A 20,742-nucleotide genomic window follows, 5' to 3' on the forward strand; every position below is an offset into this window, starting at 1 on the left:
AATGATAGTGCTACTATTACTAAAGGTTTGTCTAGGTTCCCAAACAATGCTGGATAAAACTTTTCAGATACCTTTCCTTTGCTCCTGGAGGTTGCCTTTTTGTGTGCTCCCGAGCACTGCTTGAGCTGTTTGGGAAGCGCATTTTTCAGTAACAGCTTTGCTGCCAGTGCATTTTCAGGGTTAAATATCCAGGGTGTTTCTATTGAAGGTTATTATCTAAATGAAGTCACATAAACTTAAATAAATTGTTTTAAAGGAAAACATTTTCTCTCAGTGGTGGTTAATTTAAGATTAGCTAGGGAAAAAAGCGCCCAGTAGTAGCCAAGAAATATGAATAATACATGGCATTGATTTTATAATAAGTTCCTATCCATGGTGGCCAAGTAACAAAGGAGTCTAATTCGTTAAAAAAAATACCAGATGGCATCTATTCAAAGTACAGCACCAGTATGAAAAACCTCTAACCAATGACATTTGGTGTATGATCACTCTTTCTTAAGCTAATCTTTCTCAGGTACCTATTAGTAAGAATTTGCATTATGTCGTTACATCATTTGCATTGTTTTCTATGGGAATATTTCGCAGGCAGGAGTCCAATTTTCACTCATCTTGTTACAAGCTTAAAAGGACTATGGACACTTCGGGCCTTTGGACGTCAGCCTTACTTCGAAACTTTGTTTCACAAGGCTCTGAACTTACATACTGCCAACTGGTTCTTGTACTTGTCCACGCTGCGCTGGTTCCAAATGAGAGTGGAAATTATCTTTGTCATATTCTTCATTGCTGTTACCTTCATTTCCATTTTAACAACAGGTAACATGAACTTGTTAACTATCTGACCATTTAATTTAAAAACTTTGTCAACCCCAAAATGCTACATTTTTATTGGTTGAACGTTTTAGATATCTTTAAATTGATTTCAGGGGGTATTTATTGATCTAAAAATTCGTTTATTGTGGAACAAATGATTTCTTTGAATGAGAACTGTATTATCTTAGCTTTACAGTTTGGAAAACAGACACGAAGAGTGTCAGATAACAAGTCTGTGATTGAAAGACAAAAATCATCTTTTGACTCTCATATTGGTAAAGAATCCTGGCGTCAAAAATTACAGATTTCATTTATTCAAGAGCTCTCTGAGTCGGGGGGAAAGAAACATCCCTTTTTATACACATAGACACACAAAATCCCCCTCCCTGGTAAATTTGTTTCTTTTTACCACCAGTTGTGCAATTCATTATCCTAATGTGAATTTTCCATGATGAAAAAACTATCATAGAAGTGAAATAACTTAGATAGAAGTACCATATTCTTAAGATAGAAGTGTCCTGAATTTTAAGGTCTTTGGGTGAAAAACGAAAAACCTTTCACTGTAAGTACAATGAAAATCTATATGGACAAAGGAGTTCTTCAAAGTTAAGCTGAATTACTGAGATAGAAGTGTTGAAATAGCTTATACATGTGACAGTGGGCACGGATTCAGAGCACCTGCCAAAGCGGAGGGATCGTTTGGTTGTGAGGAATAGAATCCTGCTCCGACAGAAAGAAGCACAGGCTCTAGTCACGGGAGGGTCCCATGGAGCCCAGGGTGGGAGGCACGCTGGGTCGCCAGAGGGAACGGAGGAGGTGTGTGTGGAGTGAGACTCAGTTCTTCTCATCTCTTGAGGCCGGATGCTGCCTGTGTGCAATCCTCTGGGGCTGCTTGCTGCATTTCTCTCTCTCTCTCTCTCTCTCTCTCTGAAGACTGGTTTTCCGGGTGAACACTTGAGTTAACAGAAGCGTTCCTCTGTCCAGTTACAGACTACTGGAGAGCACAGAAAACAGGCTCACCTTGGCTGCTTTGAGGGAAGCAGGGTCCCACATTCATTGTTCTCTCAGCTCGCACGGTGGGAAAGGACTCTATGCGATGAATATAAGTGAGCGGGCAAATGAACTAAATCCATAGCAGTACAGTCAAGTTTCTCATTAGGTTCAGAATTTAACATTTTTTCCTTTAAGTTATTTGAAACAGGATCGAAGAGGGCTGAATGAACAAAGATTTGTTCACAGTGTGTCATGTGCTATAAAATAGTGGTTAAGGGTCTGAGTCCAGATATACTAGGGCTGGTAGTCAAAGCATTGACAGATCACTTTAGTTCAGGACCTGTCGGGCAAATCTGATTCTCAGCCAGAGTGAATGTTCTGCCACACGACGAATACCAATCCTGCCTCTCTTGGTCTTTAGCCATGGTAACTTGTACATATTAATTAGCTTCTCTAAGGCCCTCATTTTCCCCATATTGTAAGTATATATAATAATAGTACCTGTCCTATAGTTTGTGGGGAGTACTAAATGTGATAATTTGTGCAAAACAATATAGTGCCTGGTCCCTAGTAAATACCCATAAATCTTCTTTATTATTATTATTAAGATTTTATCTTACTTTCATCTTAACCTTCAGAATGCATAATATACTGATAAATCTTACCTATTTAGAATAAACAGTTTAGTATGAATAAATCTGATAGATCTTACCTATTTAGAATAAACAATTTAGTATGAAAAGCACATGCCTACTGTCTATGGTTTGTCTTTTGTCAGAGGAAATGTGGAAGAAAAAATTTCAGTCAATGAGAATAGGACAAATTACTTCTCCCAACTTTGGAACCGAGGGGCAGTCTCATCCCGCATTACAGTTGCCAGGACTGACTCTCAACAGACACTTGATAACCTGAAGTTTTAAGAACTTTCCTATTAGAAAATTTTTATGGCCACAAATTAGTGGTCCCCTCCAGCCCTGAAAACTATTTCTTCTAATTAAATACTTAAGTATTGTTCGTCCTGGGCGAACTAGTAATTTTTTTTTAAACATAAAAGGCAGTTTTCTCCCTTTCTCAATGGTAGACCCATGAGTTTAGACTTCCTCATGAAACCCTAAGTCCTCTTTCTCCCCCAAAGCATCTGATTAGCAGAGAAAGTCCTCCTCACAAAGGCAGGAGACATATCTGAACATCTAATGGATGCTGCTCAAACACACCTTTCTCTTGCTTTTGACTTTTTTGGGGAGGAGCTCATCAAGACACAGAAGTTTTTGCATTGCTCATCGTAGTCTTTGAAGGTATTATTACTTACAGAGGTGTAGTAGAAGAGAGGACCATGGTATTTACCCCACACCAGCAGCCCCTTCAATATTTGAAGTTTTTTTTTTTTTTTTAAAGGGCAACTCTTTCCTAATAGTCACTCTTTAATTAAAAACATCAGTTGAGTACTTAACTATATGCAGGATATTATTACTAGTGGTAGATATTGTGGTGAACTGAGATGAAAGGTGGTTCAAATTAGCACAGAATTGGAATGTAACTTTAATATGACATATGCCCTAGGAGCAGCATAAAGTGTTTCACAGAAGAGAGAAATAACATAAAGCCTGTTTATATCTTTTTTCCCACCTGTAGGTGAAGGAGAAGGAGCAGTTGGTATTATTCTAACATTAGCCATGAATATTATGGGTACATTGCAATGGGCTGTAAACTCCAGCATAGATGTGGACAGCTTGGTAAGTAATTATTATTTTTTAACCTTCATGAAAAATACGGACAAACCAAAAAGCATAGGTAATGACATAAGGGACAACTACAGACCCAACCCCCAGCTTAAGGAGTAAAACATCACAAATAAATCGAAGGCTACTATGTATCTCTCATTAGACCCATATCTCTTTCTTCCTCCACATAGACAGCCACAGTCAAGATCTAGTGCTGCAGTGAAAAATCCTTGCCAAGGATTTTTGTAGGACAGATACACAGGAGTGTCATTACTGGGTTACAGAATTCACCCACATTCGTCTTTACCAGATGGTGCCCAATTGTTCTCAAATATCTTGTACCAATTTATACTCCGATCAAGAGAGGGTAAGAATTCTCATCAGTCCATAGCTTCAACAACACTTAAGGTAGTCAGACCTTTTAATTTTGGCAATCAGATGGATGTGAAGTGATTACTAAGCAAATAGGGCTGCTTAATACATATTTATTGACTTTATGGGCTTCCTCTTCTGTTAATTGCTTGTTTCTGTCAATTGCCCATTTTTCTAGTAGGCTGAGGTTTTTCTTAATTCATGAGAGTTTATGAATTCTGGGTTAATTGTCAGTTCTGTATATTTTAAACATGGTCCTTTAGTCAGTGGCTTAACTTATAGTGTCTTCTGATGAAAAGAAACTTTTAAGTTTAATGAAGTTAATCTTTCCCTTTATGTTTTGGTATCTTATTTAAGAGACCCTTCCCTATCTTAGAATGAAGGGGGGGAAATCGGAGGGGGAGATGAACCATGAGAGATGATGGACTCTGAAAAACAAACTGAGGGTTCTGGAGGGGAGGGGGGCGGGGGGATGGGTTAGCCTGGTGATCGGTATTAAGGAGGGCACGTTCTGCGTGGAGCACTGGGTGTTATGCACAAACAATGAATCATGGAACACTACATTAAAAACTAATGATGTATGGTGATTAACATAACAATAAAAATTAAAATAAATAAAATAAATTAAAAATTAAATTAAAAAGAAGAAGAAACCCTTCCCTATCTTGGATTTTCCAGTTTATCAGCATTACACTTTTCATAACATTCTTTTTTTAAAAAAATTTTTAAATTTCCAGGCTTTAGTGATATCTCCTTTCTCATTCCTAGAGTGTTTCTTTTTGCTTTCTCTCTCTCTCTCTCTGTCTCTCTCTCTCTTTTTTGGATCAATATTCCCACGCATTTATATACTTTATTAGTGTGTACAAATACCATGTTTTGGTTTTGTTGTTTCTCTTGTCTTGGTTCTCTGGAATGCAGAGCCTGCATTAGTATATAACTGAGTGAATACTACTGTGTCAGGGGCACAAATCCCATGGCAGCAAGAGTGAGAGATGAAAGGAAGAAAGACAGATTTCCCACTTTTGTTAAAAAAAAATACATGATTTTCAAGAATAGATTCATCATCAACTTTGATTAGTCTGCCTGGAATAGTGTCCTTAAAATCAGTCATCCATGACTACATTTGCAGAAGGGCTAGAGACCCAGGTTGAGAAGGACTGTATTTAAAACACTGTCCTTACACTTTTTGCATAAGTTCCTTCTCCATTCTCCTAATAAGTCCCATGGTCCCAGAATGCACATGTTCATTCAGCTGTGAAAATTTTATAACCAGTTCCTATCAGAACAGATATCCTCATGGGATGCCTGGGTGGCTCAGTCAGTTAAGTGGCGGGCTCTTGATTTTGACTCAGGTCATGATCTCAGGGTCAAGAGATTGAGCCCTGTGTTGGGCTCTGCCCTGAGGGCTTGTCACTCTCCCTGCTCCTCCTACTGTTTGCATGCTCTCTCGCTCTCTCTCTCTCTCAAATAAATAAATAAATAAAAATCTTTTTTTAAAAAAAGAACAAATATCATCATGAAATAATATCTCTAGGGAAAAAACAAAACTTATGCCCTCTTCCTGCCCATGTGTCCTAATATTTTATTTAAGCAAAGCATTTTAATAATTCATTGAAATGTAATTTAACCCTAACATGATTTATAGTAGGGTTTCTCTCTTTTCCTTTAACATTATTTTTTGGGAGGTTGGCCAACTTTTTCAGTGGCTTCATTTATCTCCTTACTTAACTCTTAACATTTTTCGGGTTGGGTCTCATAAATGTACTTAGAAATGTTTCTGTTGGAAAATAGCAGGAGAAGAGTAAATCAGTATTGTGCTTACATTTATTTAATTTTTTGTTCAAACTTTCTACAACTTTGCCTTTACAATAAAAATCCTCATGTACGTCAATTCTTTATCTAAAAATATCTCTCTACCTTGTATATGCACAGTTCCCTTGCTGTATTAATTTTCTTTGTTTATGAAACAACCTCTATACAGTTGATGTTGAAACCTTTGTCTGGTACATTTCTATTCTGCATGTCCAATCTCCATTAAAGTTTAGTGTAAAAAAAAAAATCGTTTCTTTAAGGTATGTTGACTTCTCTAAGTTTTTCACATGGGCATCCTAAGCTTCATAACCCTGTGCTTTGACATTGTGTCTTTGATCTTCTGGCATAAAAGAATCTTTGCAAAGGACTATTATGTTATAATACAGCCTATGAAAAGTGTCAGTATTTGCATTTGATCTCATTTTAAAAAGTCATGTTCTTTTGTTTGAACAGCAGAGTGATCACGTTAGTTTTCATTTCCCTGCCAAATAGCATAAGCGGTCTTCCCTGGACCCTTGTGGACATTCATCTAGTTATAAATTCCCATCATACTGCTTTTACTTGTGTCCCTACTAAAACTGTATAGTAATCTCATTTTCACCTGGCATGTGTTGCAGGTAGGAGGGGAGATAGCTGTGCCCCCAAATTTCACATCTATCTAACGTTAACACTGAAGGTCCTTGTGGCCTCTGAAGGAAAAATTCACTGTGTTCTCATGTTACATTACTGAGTGTCTTAACGGAATTTAGATCTGAGTTTAAATGCAGTAAAGAGGGTGTTTTGTTTGATAATACATTTCCAGTTTTCCAGTGCAGAGCTACTCAGGAAAAACACTATCTTTAGACTTAGAAAGTATATTTCATTTGCCTCTCTGGCCTAGTTTATTTATTTATTAATTTATTTATTTTTAAAGATTTTATTTATTTGAGAGAGAGAGAATGAGAGACAGAGAGCACGAGAGGGAAGAGGGTCAGAGGGAGAAGCCGACTCCCTGCTGAGCAGGGAGCCGATGTGGGACTCGAACCCGGGACTCCAGGATCATGACCTGAGCCGAAGGCAGTTGCCTAACCAACTGAGCCACCCAGGCGCCCTCTCTGGCCTAGTTTAGACACGAGCACAGAATCAAACATAAACAGAACTCTGAAGCTATAAAAATGGCAATATGACTTTTCTTTTACTGCTCATCAGTTGCTTACACCCAGGTGCCTGGCTTTTGTTAGCTTTCAACCAGTAAGGGTAATACTTGAAGGATAACACTTCCTCACTGTTACTTCATGTCACTTTATATTCGTAACTGACTGTATATCTCGGTTATCAGCACTCAAAGCTGACCAAAAACCCTTTGATTACATTTTCCTAATAAATTCCTTATTATATTCCCTAAGATAGTTCTTTCCCACCTTCTTATCTTTTCTCGGGAGCACCAGTAATTCCAGCCCCTGCACTCTCAGCCCATGATCTGGCTACATACTTCATAGAAAAAACCAGATGCAACTAGCAAGAATTTCCTTGTTTCTCTCCACCAATTGCACCAGCCTACGTCACCTCTCCGCGTCTGCCTTCCCGTCCCTCTGTGTCTTTGTTCCTATTTAAAGACCAGTAATATGCAATTAACTGCTCTTTGTGGCACCTCTGTCCCCATCATAAAACTACCTTCCCTTGATGTCTAACTTGCACCTCTTGTCTTTGATCTATTTATAGCACAACTTCTTGAAAGAGGGCCTGTCTCCGTTTCCTCCTTCCCATTCTTGCCACAGCCTACTTCACTTCGTTTGCATCAGCCCCATGACTCGTGACCAACATCGTGCCAGAGCCAGTGTCCTTGTCTCCCTTACCCTCTCAGCAGTACTTACGCCAGGGACAAATCCTCGATACTTTCTTCTCTCGCTACCATAATGCACCTCCCGCCTGTCTCTGCTACCTCTCGGGTTCCTCCTTCGTTCTTTTTGCTGGCCCCTCCTCTTCCTACAGATCTCTGAACATTAGCTATATTCCAGCCCTCTTCTGTCTTCTCTCTGGTTACTAGCATCTAACTCCATGCTATAGAAGCCATCTCTCAATCACTGATTCATATCTCTAGTTTAGACCAATCCCCTGCTCTCTGAAGATATACTACCAACTGGACCCCTCTCTGTGTTTAGAAAGCACAGTGATAAGAATGTCTTCCAGTAAACTTGACATTTTGGGGCCTAAGTTAGTGTCTAGAATCTCCTCAAGATACCATATGGGGTATCAAGAGACCATTAAAAGGGAACAAAGCTTCTATTCTACCTACTCATTTGTCTGGCTAGATATAGAAGTTTGGAAAAAAATCATCTGCACATTGTCACCTTATGAATGATATAGTTTAGTAGGTTGTGAATCACCCCAGAAACTTAAAAAATAGTAAAATTCCAGAGAGTCAAATTTAATAATTCCCACTGGAAACCCCCATTATAGGGAATTTCCAATTATTTCAGTTGATATCATGATTTTTTTTAAAGATTTTATTTATTTATTTGAGAGAGAGAGAATGAGAGATAGAGAGCACGAGAGGGAAGAGGGTCAGAGGGAGAAGCAGACTCCCTGCTGAGCAGGGAGCCTGATGTGGGACTCGATCCCAGGACTCCGGGATCATGACCCGAGCCAAAGGCAGTCGCTTAACCAACTGAGCCACCCAGGTGGCCTGATATCATGATGTTTTAAACACGGTTATTTCAAATTCACTCTTCATTTTAACATGAATTGTGTATATGTCTTTCTATTTATTTCACTTGTGTATTTTATGCCATTCTGTAGATGGGTTGAAAAAAGAAGTGTTAATTCCTTTTAACTCCATACCTCAAGTACTATATGAATTACAGTTGTTATTGCTAAAGCTATTATTTTAAATTTTTTGTATTCTTTTTATCTTTTTAAGATTTCATTTATTCATTTGAGAGCGAGAGAGTGAGTGAGAGAGAGAGCTCAGGTTGGGCGGGGGGCAAGGGAGAGGGAGAAGCAGCTCTCCACTGAGCAGGGAGCCCAAACCAGGGCTGGATCCCAGGGCCCTGAGATCATGACCTGAGCCGAAGGCAGATGTTTAAACAACTGAGTCACCCAGGCGCCCCAGTTTTTTGTATTCTTAACAAATCTCTCTACTAATTTATTTTCTTTGGATTCACAAGATGCCTGCCATTTTTAGTATGTAAAGCTTCTCTTTGTCCTATTGTTAGCTCCGTAAGCATTATGTATCTTAAACAGGCAATGTATATACCTGTATTTCTGCCTCTGTGAATGAATGAAAATTAAATAAGAGTTAGAATGGGTGCAGAGGTGATGTTTCAAACTTAGCAATATCGGGCCATCTGGTGACTGGTAGATTACCTACACTCAAAGTCTGAATATGAGGCAGTTGACAATTCATGTATTTTTCAGGACTGTTTACCATTTAGTGAGCACAACTAAAAGATCTGAGCATGTGAATAGTATCCTGCTTCCTTAATTCTCTAACTACCACAGCAGATAAGACATGCCTGTTGTACTCTGTGTTCCTAATAAGACAAGAGGAAGGAAGCCACCATGATGAGCAGGGAAGACTGAGTATCTGCAGGGCTCACATTTAGATTCCAGTTAATGAGGCTCCAGAAAGTTCTTGCAAGAGTGATGCAATCTGAGAAGAGTTTTCTGTCAATAGAAACTCCCTCTGTTTCTCCTTTATCCTTTTATTGCCTGTGTTTATTTTGGATTCCAGTAAAGATCAAGTGACCGGTGGTGGTACAGTGACCAACTAAAGAATGAGAAAAGGGGAACCTGGCTTCTCTTCTTTGCTCCTGGTGCCTAATTCTCTTGTATTGAAAGCAGTTTTTGTTCTAAGAATTTGAGGGGAGGATTCAGTTATCCTATTTTCCCCCCTTTCAGTAGTCTCTTAATCATATCTTTGTTTTTCCGTTCTCATGAGGCTTTGTGGCATGTTTTCCATTCATGACATCTGTCTCAAGACTTCTTTTCATCCAAACATTTTCTTTCTATCCTGCAGGCTTTTCTACTCTGCATTCCACTCTTGCTTTATCGCCAAGATGTTGTGTGGCCTTAGGCAAGTCATCACCCCCCTGAGGACTTCACTTCTCTCTTTGTAAAAGGAAACAGTTCCGTTAGAAATTTTCTAAGGACAATGTTAGCTCTGACATTCTCTTCTGAATCCTTTTCATATGAAAGATTTCACGTCTTGATTGGCATGTCTGTAGGCATTATTACAGACGCCCACAGGAATTGGACCTATCTGCCACCATCCCTGACGGCTAAACTCCAGTGACTAAGTCATTTACCATTGCATTTGTCGGAGCAGAACAAAGAACTGAATTAGTGTGTTAACTAGAGCCAACCGAGAAAGTGCCATTGAGATGTTCTAGAGTCTTGAATTAGTAGGAGAGGCTTATGAGAGCCATAAAGGATTGCTGGAGTGTTGGAAAGTTTAGAAAATTTGTTGAGCTTTGTGCCTGTCACTTTACCTTCCTGAGTTTAGGTTTTTTCATTTGTACCAAGAATTAAAGGATTAAATCAAATGTTTTCAACCTCAACAGCACATGAAGAAATTTTACAAAAATATAGATTACTCAGGGTCCTGTAAGATCAATTAAATCAGTTCTCTTGGTCAGGGGGAGGGTGACTGGGCATGATGTCTATATTTTTAAAAGTGTTCCAGGTGATTCTAATGTGTGTATCTCGACTTGTGAATCACTGGATTAGATGATGGCTAACATTCATTTTAGCTCTGATGTTTTGTGTGTGTCATAGCAGGCGGTCAGCAAACATTATTTATAAAGGGTGAGATCGTTACTATTTTCAGCTTTGTGAGCTAAATGGTCTCTATGGCAACTCTTAATTCAGCCTTTGTAGGGCAAAGCTAATGTGAACAATTGGGTGTGGCTGGATTTGGCCATTGGGCCATAGTTTTGTGGTCTATGGAATAGAATTTACTTTGGAATTGATGGACCACCAGCAAATCATTTTTGCCCTATATATTAACTAATATATCTACAATACATATAAAGGATGACACTTAATAACAGTACTTTGGGGAAGCCAAAATATTTCAAAATTAAGATGCTTAGAGAAAATCTTATTAAAATTGTATAAACCTTGAAAAAGTATTTTGATATGATATTTTAGACCCCTTTTCTTGAGATTTTCTTTGAAATACTTTTAATGGATACCACATGGACCCAATTTTATTCATCAAGCACTTGCTGATGGCCTTTGGTCATTGCTTTTAAAATACAATAGTTGCTTTTAAAAAATAATAATATCAGAGTTTGAGTGGTAGTTTCAGTAAGTGATGTGAGATTTTCAAATTAAAGGGTAAACTTGAGAATTTTTCCTGCCTGTTGGCACACTTAGTACCAGGATTACTAACGTTCTTAATTACTGAAAATAGGCACCAACATATTTGATACCTCTGTGTTTCTTAGGTTATGCCTATTGTCATTAGCTGTAATGGATTTTCTTTCTCTTATGTTAAGAACACCATTTCTCTTACTTCTTGCAGTCAGAAAAAGTAACATTGATTTGCCATGTGATTTGCCACAGGTTGGCAATGAACAATTTGTGTAGATAGCAGGCTATAATAATTTACAAAGAATTAGAGTGTATAGTACACTATAAGTAGCTCCCTTATTCTGTTAATAATTTATAGCAATACAGCCCTTGACTGACTTTTTAAATGCCTAGGAGCATAAGTGGTAGACATAGATAGATAGACCAAAGTTTCAGGAATATGTTTTTGGCAGAGAATTTGTTTTCATGATAACCATTATCTCATAAGTCTCTGTGCAAGACCTAAAGATTATGCTAATGACTGTAATGTGACTTTGGGTTGCAGGTCTATGTTAGTGAGTCCTGAAAAACATTTCGTTTGGACCTAGCAGGAAGGATCTATGGTTTCAAACCTTCCTTTTATATACTTCATGGTTTGAAAATTTCTCTTGTAAAACGTGCGAAGTTTTTCACCCTGTATCAGTTTTGCAGATGATTGTCTTCATATTTATTTCTTGTAATCTTCCTATAACAACCAGTTATGAACTCTCTGTGTTGCCCACCAGATGTCGGGCGTATGAAATATATTTTCCGTTTTCATGGCTCTTCTGGTATTAAGTATATAGTTTAGATGTTCATGCATAATTTTGATGCCCTGTTGTCTACACAACCAAAAGGATAAAAGGAAATAGAGCAAATATTTTTGCGGAGGAGGGGAGTCTGGCTTTCTGACTTACTCTAGAAAAGGTCTTTAAGCCTTTTCTTCCCTCATTGTCAACAGAGAGGGAAAAGGAAAATCAGGAATCACTTTTTTTTTTCACTGAACATATCACTTATAAAATAAGGTCGAGATAAGGCTGTTTTAGCAAAACCACAAATTTATTTTTAATTTAATTTTATTATGTTATGTTAGTCAGCATACGATACATCATTAAAAACCAGAAATTTAAAGCAGCTAATTCTCAAGTAAAAAATCCCACCTCATTTTGGCTAAACTTGAATTTCATAGAAGTCTGTACAGATTGTCAGGTTTTCCACTTCACATGAAGAATAGGTTGAGCATCTCATGCCTGAGACTCATTTTGCCTTCATTGTTTATTTCTCAAAGTCTAAGACAAATGCTCTCTCACCTAAGCTGGTGACGGTTACTTTGAGACTTTCCTGTCAGGGGACCAAGTAGAGCTGCGCCTCATTCCTCCTCAGGAAACCCCTTCACTGCGCAGGAAGATGCAGCTCGTCCGCAGTCTACAGTCACGCCGAGAATTGCCAAATCTGAATTTCCATCCAGTGACACGGTGGTTTTTATGTATCACCTGAAAATGTTAATAGACATTGTAAATTAGAAAAAGGATTAAGTGAAAATAAAAAGCTCAGTTGAAAACAGCTAGATGAGACTAAATAGTTTGGTATGTTGCCACTTCCTTCAAATCCAAATAGCAATGTCTGTTTCCAGACTGAGAAGCTGAGAGGTACAGTGGCAGACTCGATTGCCTGCTGAGGGACTCAGCGCTGTCATTCACCCTGCCCAGATACGCCTTCCAGCAGATGAGGTAGAACAATGGAGTCACTCATCCTCAACAAAGATTTGTTAAGGGACTGCTCAGTGCTAAGCCCTAGATGGGGAAGATACAACAACGAATGCTTTGAATAAGGTTACTGTAATAGGCAACATTGGCTTAACATGAAGCCCCGTGGAGTATCATATCAGCTTCAGGTCCCCTCTCTTGCATGGACACCTTCGGAGGCCCTATACTTAATTATAAATGCATAATTTTGATGCTTTCACATAAGAAGAGACCCTTCAATTATTTAAGCTTTAGGTTCCACCAAACTGGGGTCCATCCCTGGTCAGCCATGAATCTTTGGCAATGAAATCGAGTATATAAGAAATGACTCTACTTTTGCTATAGTTGAATTTATTTTCTGCTTGAACACATGTGCTGCTGAGTGCAAGAAGCAATTCTAAATTCTGAATGGAGTTTACAGAATGCCAGCACACTGAGGGGAGGTAGCATCTGGCCCTAGGTTGCCCCTTGTCTGTGCTGTCTCTGAGGCATTGATGTTGCTCTTTGACCTACAGGTGTATGGTCCAGGAAGACTGCATTTTTGTTCTTTTGATCCTGATTGTGAGCTCTTCTTTGACGAGCTCTCTCTCAATTTCCTCCATGCCCAAGGCATGGAAGACCCTGAAGGACCAAAGGATTGGGATTTGGCCTTCCTCTAGCACCACTCTGGAAATACAGGGGAATCGGAAGCTATCTGGGCCTAGACATGCCAAGTACCCATGCCCACTCTACTGCTTCCATGCTATGCCACATACTGGAAGTTTCTCTAAGGCGTGCCTCGTTCCTGGGCTTCACCTTGATATTGAGGCATAGGCCTTCTATGTTCCAAAAATCCCTCAAATCTACTCAAGGATAGAACTAGCGTTTGGTTGCAAGACAGGACTCCTTTTTAAAGGAACTGGTGTCTAAGTCCTCTTGTTACCGTCATTCATGAGTCAGATGGTGGGGTGAGGAGAGGAGCTATTTCTCATCCATCATAAATTCATCTATGGCTACTGTTTTTGCATAAGCACTGTGCTTTGAGTCTTTCAAGCTTTGGTTTTTGAAACTTAACAGCCAATATTCATGTGGCTCAAAATTTTCAAACTATCCATCTCTGGTTCCAAAAGCCAACTTTTGAAACTAGAAAAACCAAAATTGAATTTTTTTTTTTTTTTTTTTTTTTTTGCTCTGGTTCTGTTGTGGCTTCTCCTTTAAAAAACAGTGGAAGTAGAATGTGCCAATTGGAGAGCCTGTGAGGTACAAGGAATTAGTAACTTATTATCTGGCCACATCATCTATTCAGTAATGGCATTTCAGTGGTTGCAAAATTGGTCATAAAGCAGGTGTCTGCACCACCCACCTTTTCTTCCCATCAGAAAATGTCCTAACCTGCTGAACTGAATGAATGTCTGCTCTAATGCTGTGGATGAGTGTCCATTGTTTTTTTTTTTAAGATTTTATTTATTTATTTGACAGAGAGAGACACAGCGAGAGAGGGAACACAAGCAGGGGGACTGGGAGAGGGAGAAGCAGGCTTCCCGCCGAGCAAGGAGCCTGATGCGGGGCTCGATCCCAGGACCCCGGAATCACGACCTGAGCCGAAGGTGGACGCTTAACCGACTGAGCCACCCAGGCGCCCATGAGTGCCCATTGTTAAGATGAATTTGTTCTTGGTCAGGGATATTTGTCTATGCTGTGGGTAACTATAATAGCCAGTCTTGGGGTCACTTTAAGCAACTAGACTATATGAAAGATGATGAGTTGAAAATTTCATTTTCTAAATTTGATAGGTATATTCCATTTACTACATTTGACATTAGAAGTTCTAGATTCACCCTCAGTGGTAAGCCTCACTAATGGAGTATGTAATTTGCTATACTCTTCACAACTCCTTATGCAAAAAAAATTGTATATGTTTCAGTGCTGCCAAAATAATGGTTTTAAGTGTGATTTTCTAATAGCACTACATATAATTTTGAGTACCAATATTTAAGTGTTTTGCTTACCGTTTGGAAGTATTAAAATATAAAGGATTTTTTTTATATGGTGTCTTCCTTGATGTACTAAAGCACTTAACAAAGCCTAGTTTGGAATTCTTCACAGCATCGACATGCAGAAATGTTAACAGACTTACTTTATTTCATAAAATTAAGCTTCATTTCTGCATTTCTCTCAATCATTTCAAGAGTGTAATATTATTCTTATGCAGGATAAATACAATAAAATATTTTAAATGCATTTTTTTTTGTTTAGATTTTATTTATTTGACAGAGAGAGAGCACAAGCAGGGGGAGCAGCAGAGGGAAAGGGAGAAGCAGGCTCCCCGCTGAGCAGAGAACCTGACGTGGGGCTCGATCCCAGGACCCTGGGATCATGACCTGATCCAAAGGCAGATACTTAACCAACTGAGCCACCCAGGCACCCCTTAAATGCATTTGAGCTATTTCTCTGGCAGTTCCATCTCAATGGTAGTTACAATTCTAATTGATCTTCCAGACCTTATAGAGGCTAGCAGCTCTCTAGGAAAATTAATTATGATGAAATGGAAGAGTATACTTTAATTCAAAGTTAATAAAAAAATAACTGAATCTGGATTTAACAACCTCTGAAAGTCACTCATAATTTGGAATTGAAATTATTATGTGTGGGAGCCACTCTAGAGTTATTTATAATGGGTGTGGGCTTTGGATATTTCACTTCCAATAACAATGGGTTTGGTTTAAAAGGATTCTCCTCTTGAATCTTGAAAAATTATTGAAGATGATATGAAGATATTTTCAAGATGAAAAAAATGAAGCAACGGAATTTCTAGATGGAAGAACTTCACAAACAGCAAGCTTGATCAGTAGCATGTGAAACAGGCAATACAATTACATTTGCTAAGATTGGAATTTTTTAACATTCCGTTAAGAATCAGTATTTAAATTCCTCTGATTTATCTACCAATAATTCCACAGTAAAGATGAAAAAAATTTCTCATTTCATGTTTTGATAAGGAAAGATAGCAATAATAGAAGTAAATGCCTTGAATACATTTCTTCTCATCTTTTTTTTTTGGCAAAAGAAATCATTTCCAATAATCTAACCCTTAACTATAAATAAGGTTATAAATTAACATTGTAAAGGAGAGGGTTGAATTTTTTCTCTCTCTCTCTTTCTTTTTTTCTTTTTTATTTTTTTAAGATTTTATTTATTTTTTTGAGAGAGAGAGAGCACAAGCCAGGGGAGAGACAGAGGGAGAGGGAGAAGCAGACTCCCTGCCAAGCAGGGAGCCTGATAAGGGACTTGATCCCAGGACTACAGGATCACTACCTGAGCTGAAAGGCAGACACTTAAATACATGGGACTCGATCCCAGGAGTCTAGGATCATGAACCCAGCTGAAGGTAGACACTTAATCGACTGAGCCATGCAGGCGCCCCAAGAGGGTTGAATTCTTGACAGAGAGTCCCTGCTCGGCGGAAAGCCTGCTTCTATCTCTCCCACTCCTCCTGCTTGTGTTCCTGCTTTCGGTGTGTCTCCCTCTGTCAAATAAATAAATAAAATCTTAAAAAAAAATTACTTTTCAGATGGGGCACTTGGGTGACTCAGTCATTAAGCGTCTACCTTTGGCTGGGGTCATGATCCCAGGGTCCTGGGATTGAGCTTCGCATGGGGCTCCCTGCTCCATGGGAGCCTGCTTCTCCCTCTCCCTCTGCTGCTCCCCCTGCTTGTGCTCCCTCTCTCGCTGTGTCTCTCTGTCAAATAAATAAATAAAATCTTTAAAAAAATTACTTTTAAGACAAAAAAAAAAAAAGCAATAAATTTCCTTCCAGTAAGCTAATAACTCCTGGGCATGGCTGACCCATCAAGGATTATCTATCAAAAATAGGAATTGAGTGAATTCAAAGTCTTCAACTCTTTCTTGTTATTCATTTACTGATTCATATATATGTAATCATTCACATATTCATTCCTTATTCCTTTATGAATTTTTCAAATACTTTAAGTGCCTTTTATTTGCAGGACTATTTTTAAAATTATATTCCAAATTCCAATAAATCATAACTATCCAGAAGAATATGTTCTTGTTAAAAAATTTAAGCACCTTTGAAAAATAGTTGAGCTCTTTTATTTCTGTATACATTACAGATATACTTTGTTAAATATTACGTGAATAGATTTATAGAGCAACCGTGTATTTAATTTCAAATACAACTTTTATATGCAGTGACATTTTACAATGTCAGCAATGGAAATTGGTCTGTAAGTAATTTAATATAAAAAATGTAATTATTTAACCACAGATATAGAACAATGACTTAAATTTGTTTGAAGACTATTGTGAAGTCATTCAAAATTTACTAAGCCTCACTTGCCACCCAGCTGACATACAGAATTGTAGAGTTTTTCAGACAGTTTGAGAGAAAGGTGAGAATCTTCAGTAGTGGTTTTGAGGCATGGAACATTTTATTATAATATACCAGTTGTACAACAGTGTGCAGTGTTGCTCATAGTTGAAGAAAAAATTTCCCCTTGACATCATCTATTCCTTTGAGTATAATTTGGCCATTTATGTGTGGCTTGCATAACTGAGAATTAAATGATCACAAAAATAAACAGGTCTATACAGAGCCCATTTATATAAATCCTAGTTAATTCTCTTTGGTTAAGCTTTTCATTATATCCAATTATTTCCTGTTAGTTCATTGAAAAACCTCCTGATAAATAACCAGGTGACAATGAGCAGCGTCACATCTTACATGTTATTTTTTTAAGGAAACATCACACTAATTAGGACATTGCCTGCAGTTATTAAACAAACAAACATAAAATATTGTTATTTCATTTCAGATGCGATCTGTAAGCCGAGTCTTCAAGTTTATTGACATGCCAACAGAAGAAAGTAAACCATCCACCAAGTCATTCAAACCACCCAAGGATGCCCAGCTCTCAAAAGTTTTGATTACTGAGAATCATCATGTGAGAGATGACATCTGGCCTTCAGGGGGTCAAATGACTGTCAAAGACCTCACAGCAAAGTATATAGATGGTGGGAATGCCATATTAGAAAACATTTCCTTCTCAATAAGCCCTGGCCAGAGGGTGAGATTTAAATATTCCTTGCTTTGTTTGACCTGTGTTTAGTTAAGTAAACCTCAGGAACCTCAAGTAATGTTTTGGTAAAATCCATTGGTAACAAAATTGTTGTAGACTAGGGCCAAAATTGAATATACATATTTCAAGTTATTAATTATAAAGCCATTATTTTTTCATATGATATTTAGTCTGCCGGGGCCAGAAACGATATAGTTGGTTCATTTTGAGTGTGATTCTACTTGTAGAATGCCTAATCGATTGCTAGGTTACTAACTGAAAGAAGCTGTTAAATAAACCAAAATTATAAAATATTTTAGATTTTGCATCTTGAAACTGTCTTCCATTTCAGGTAAGAGAAATATTTTGTTTTTCTATCTAATTTCTTCATGAATTTTACCTAATTTATACTCTGTCAAACCAGGGGTACTTTTTTCTTAGCTTAGTTCAGTTTGTTTATTTGGAATTCTAATCAAGGTATGGATTATTTAGATTTTTTTTAAAGATTTTATTTATTCATCTGAGATGCAGAGATACAGAGAGAGAGAGAGCATGAACAGGGAGAGAGGCAGAGGGAGAGGGAGAAGCAGGCTCCTCACTGAGCCAGGAGCCCGATGTGGGACTTGATCTCAGGACCCTGGGATCATGACCTGAGCCGAAGGCAGACGCTTAACCATCTGAGCCACCCAGGCACCCCTGGATTATTTAGATATTTTCCCAATAATTTACCAAGCAAAAGTTATTTACCAAGCAACAATTTTATTGTTTAATAAGCAAAAATAACCATGCATTATTTTGAAGTGGTCCTTATAGATCTCAGCCCTGGTCTGAATACATGGATGGCATTCAGATATACCAATTCTGGAAGTGATTCTTGGAGAAAGGGACAGTTATTCTCCCTATATTTCATGTTCTAGAAATGTGGTGTTATACTTTATATTTCAAATATATTTCAAATTATATTTTATATTTCAAATCTCTTATTTTGGGCTGCTCCATGAATCTAGACAGGATTACTATATTCCTTTGATTGCTTTATTTTTTTAAATTGAGATAGCATACAAGAGAGCCACTTCTTATGAAAACTGAATTTTAAAACTTTCTCTCTTTGTGGTTTAATTTCAAATAGAGATTTTTTTTTACCATTGAGATAATGGTCAGTAAACTTTGTTAGGTCACCATCACTGTCACCAGTATACAACAGACTATTATCACTTACTCTGGCCCATCGGTTTAGGAATATTTCATAATTTGATGCTTTGGAAAAAATTCTATTAAAGAAATGTAGGGTGAGCAAAATGTTTCTGTATACCATACTAAATGGCTTGAAATGACACAGCAGAAATTTTGACTCTTTTTTTTTAAGATTTTATTTATTTTTGAAACAGAGAGAGAGAGACAGAGAAATCACAAGTAGGCAGAGTGGCAGGCAGAGGGAGAGGGAGAAGCAGGCTCCCACTGAGCAGGAAGCCCAATGCGAGACTCGATCCCAGGACCCTGGAATCATGACCCCAGCCAAAGGCAGCCGCTTAACTGACTGAGCCACCCCGGCTCTTCTTTTTAATCTTACAGTTAGGATAAATAAATTCACATACTACTAAAATTACCTGTTACTGTGTTTTTGCTCATCAAGAATGGGATTTGTTTTTTTTTTCCTTTTTTTGTGAGAAAACAGTTTTTTTAATTTTAAGTTTTTATTTTGATTCCAGTTAGTTAGCATACAGTGTTATATTAGTTTTAGGTGTATAATATAGTAATGCAACAGTTCCATACAACACCTGGTGCTCATCACAAGTGTTCTTTTTAATCCCCATTACCTGTTTAACCCATCCCCCAGCCCACCTCTTCTCTGATAACCATCACTTTGTTCTCTATAATTAAGAGTCTTCTTAGTTTGTCTCTCTTTTTTTCCTCTTTGCTCATTTCTTTTGTTTCTTAAATTCCACATATAAGTGAAATCATATGGTATTTGTCTTTTCTGATGTACTTTGCTTAGCATTATACTTTCTAGCTCCATCCATGTCATTGCAAATGGCAAGATTTCATTCTTTTTCATAGTTAAAAAATATTCCATTACACACACACACATATTTATAGATAACATTTCTTCATATATTCATCAATCAGTGGACACTTGGGCTGCTTCCATATCTTGGCTATTGTGGATAATGCTCCTATAAACATATGCGTGCATGCATCCCTTTGAATTAGTATTTCTGTATTCTTTGGGTAAATACCTAGTAGTGTGATTGCCAGATTATAGGGTAGTTTCTATTTTTAACTTTCTGAGGACCTCCATACTGTTTTCCACAGTGGCTGTACCAATTTACATTCCCACCAACAGTGCAAAATAGTGCATTGTTTGTATTTCTGTGGCGTTGGTTATTATTTCTCCTCTCTCATTTGCGATTTTAGAGAGAAAACAGTTTTAAATCAGCATAAATGGAAAGACTAGGATTTAGATTAAATTTTTCCCTTATTATTAGAATGAGGTTGTTTACATTGTTATGCTTTGAAACTATGTAAAATTAATTATTTGCTTTTGTTCCTTTTGTTATGTGAGAAAACACATAATTAAGTATTCTCTTTTGCTTTGCACACAAGTGAATGCCATAGGCAGTTGAGAAAGTCCTCGAGACCACCATGATAGATTCCAAAAGTGATGTCAAGTTACAAACAACAGCAGCAAATAGGTCGATATAAACCAGAGTGAAAAGCCCTGGTAAATTATTTCCTTTCCCTCCTCCTGACATCCTCCCAATCCTTTGCTTTACTGATGCTCAATTGCCCACTAAATTAAATTCAACTAATAAGTGACAGATTTGCAGAGTCCTCATTTCTGTAGGTAGTTTCCTTGATGTGAGAGTAATAATAAGAGCTGCTGTGAAATGAGGAAGAAGCAGTATGCTTAGGCATTTC

The 20,742-nt window shown here is 37.8% G+C and overlaps 1 protein-coding gene across 1 annotated transcript in view; it reads left to right on the forward strand.

Moving 5' to 3' along the window:
* CFTR (CF transmembrane conductance regulator) overlaps nucleotides 1–20,742 on the forward strand; it is a 166,168-nt gene that overhangs the window by 113,070 nt on the left and 32,356 nt on the right. The window contains exons 20-22 of the mRNA XM_073899110.1: nucleotides 586–813; nucleotides 3,436–3,536; nucleotides 17,581–17,832. Of these exons, the coding sequence (XP_073755211.1) occupies nucleotides 586–813; nucleotides 3,436–3,536; nucleotides 17,581–17,832 (581 nt within the window). The remainder of the gene's footprint in view (nucleotides 1–585; nucleotides 814–3,435; nucleotides 3,537–17,580; nucleotides 17,833–20,742) is intronic.

This window comes from Callorhinus ursinus, unplaced genomic scaffold (assembly GCF_003265705.2).
Source record: "Callorhinus ursinus isolate GAN/ISIS: 27379988/994484 unplaced genomic scaffold, GSC_fseal_2.0 scaffold12, whole genome shotgun sequence".
NCBI classification, from domain to species: Eukaryota; Metazoa; Chordata; class Mammalia; order Carnivora; family Otariidae; genus Callorhinus; species Callorhinus ursinus.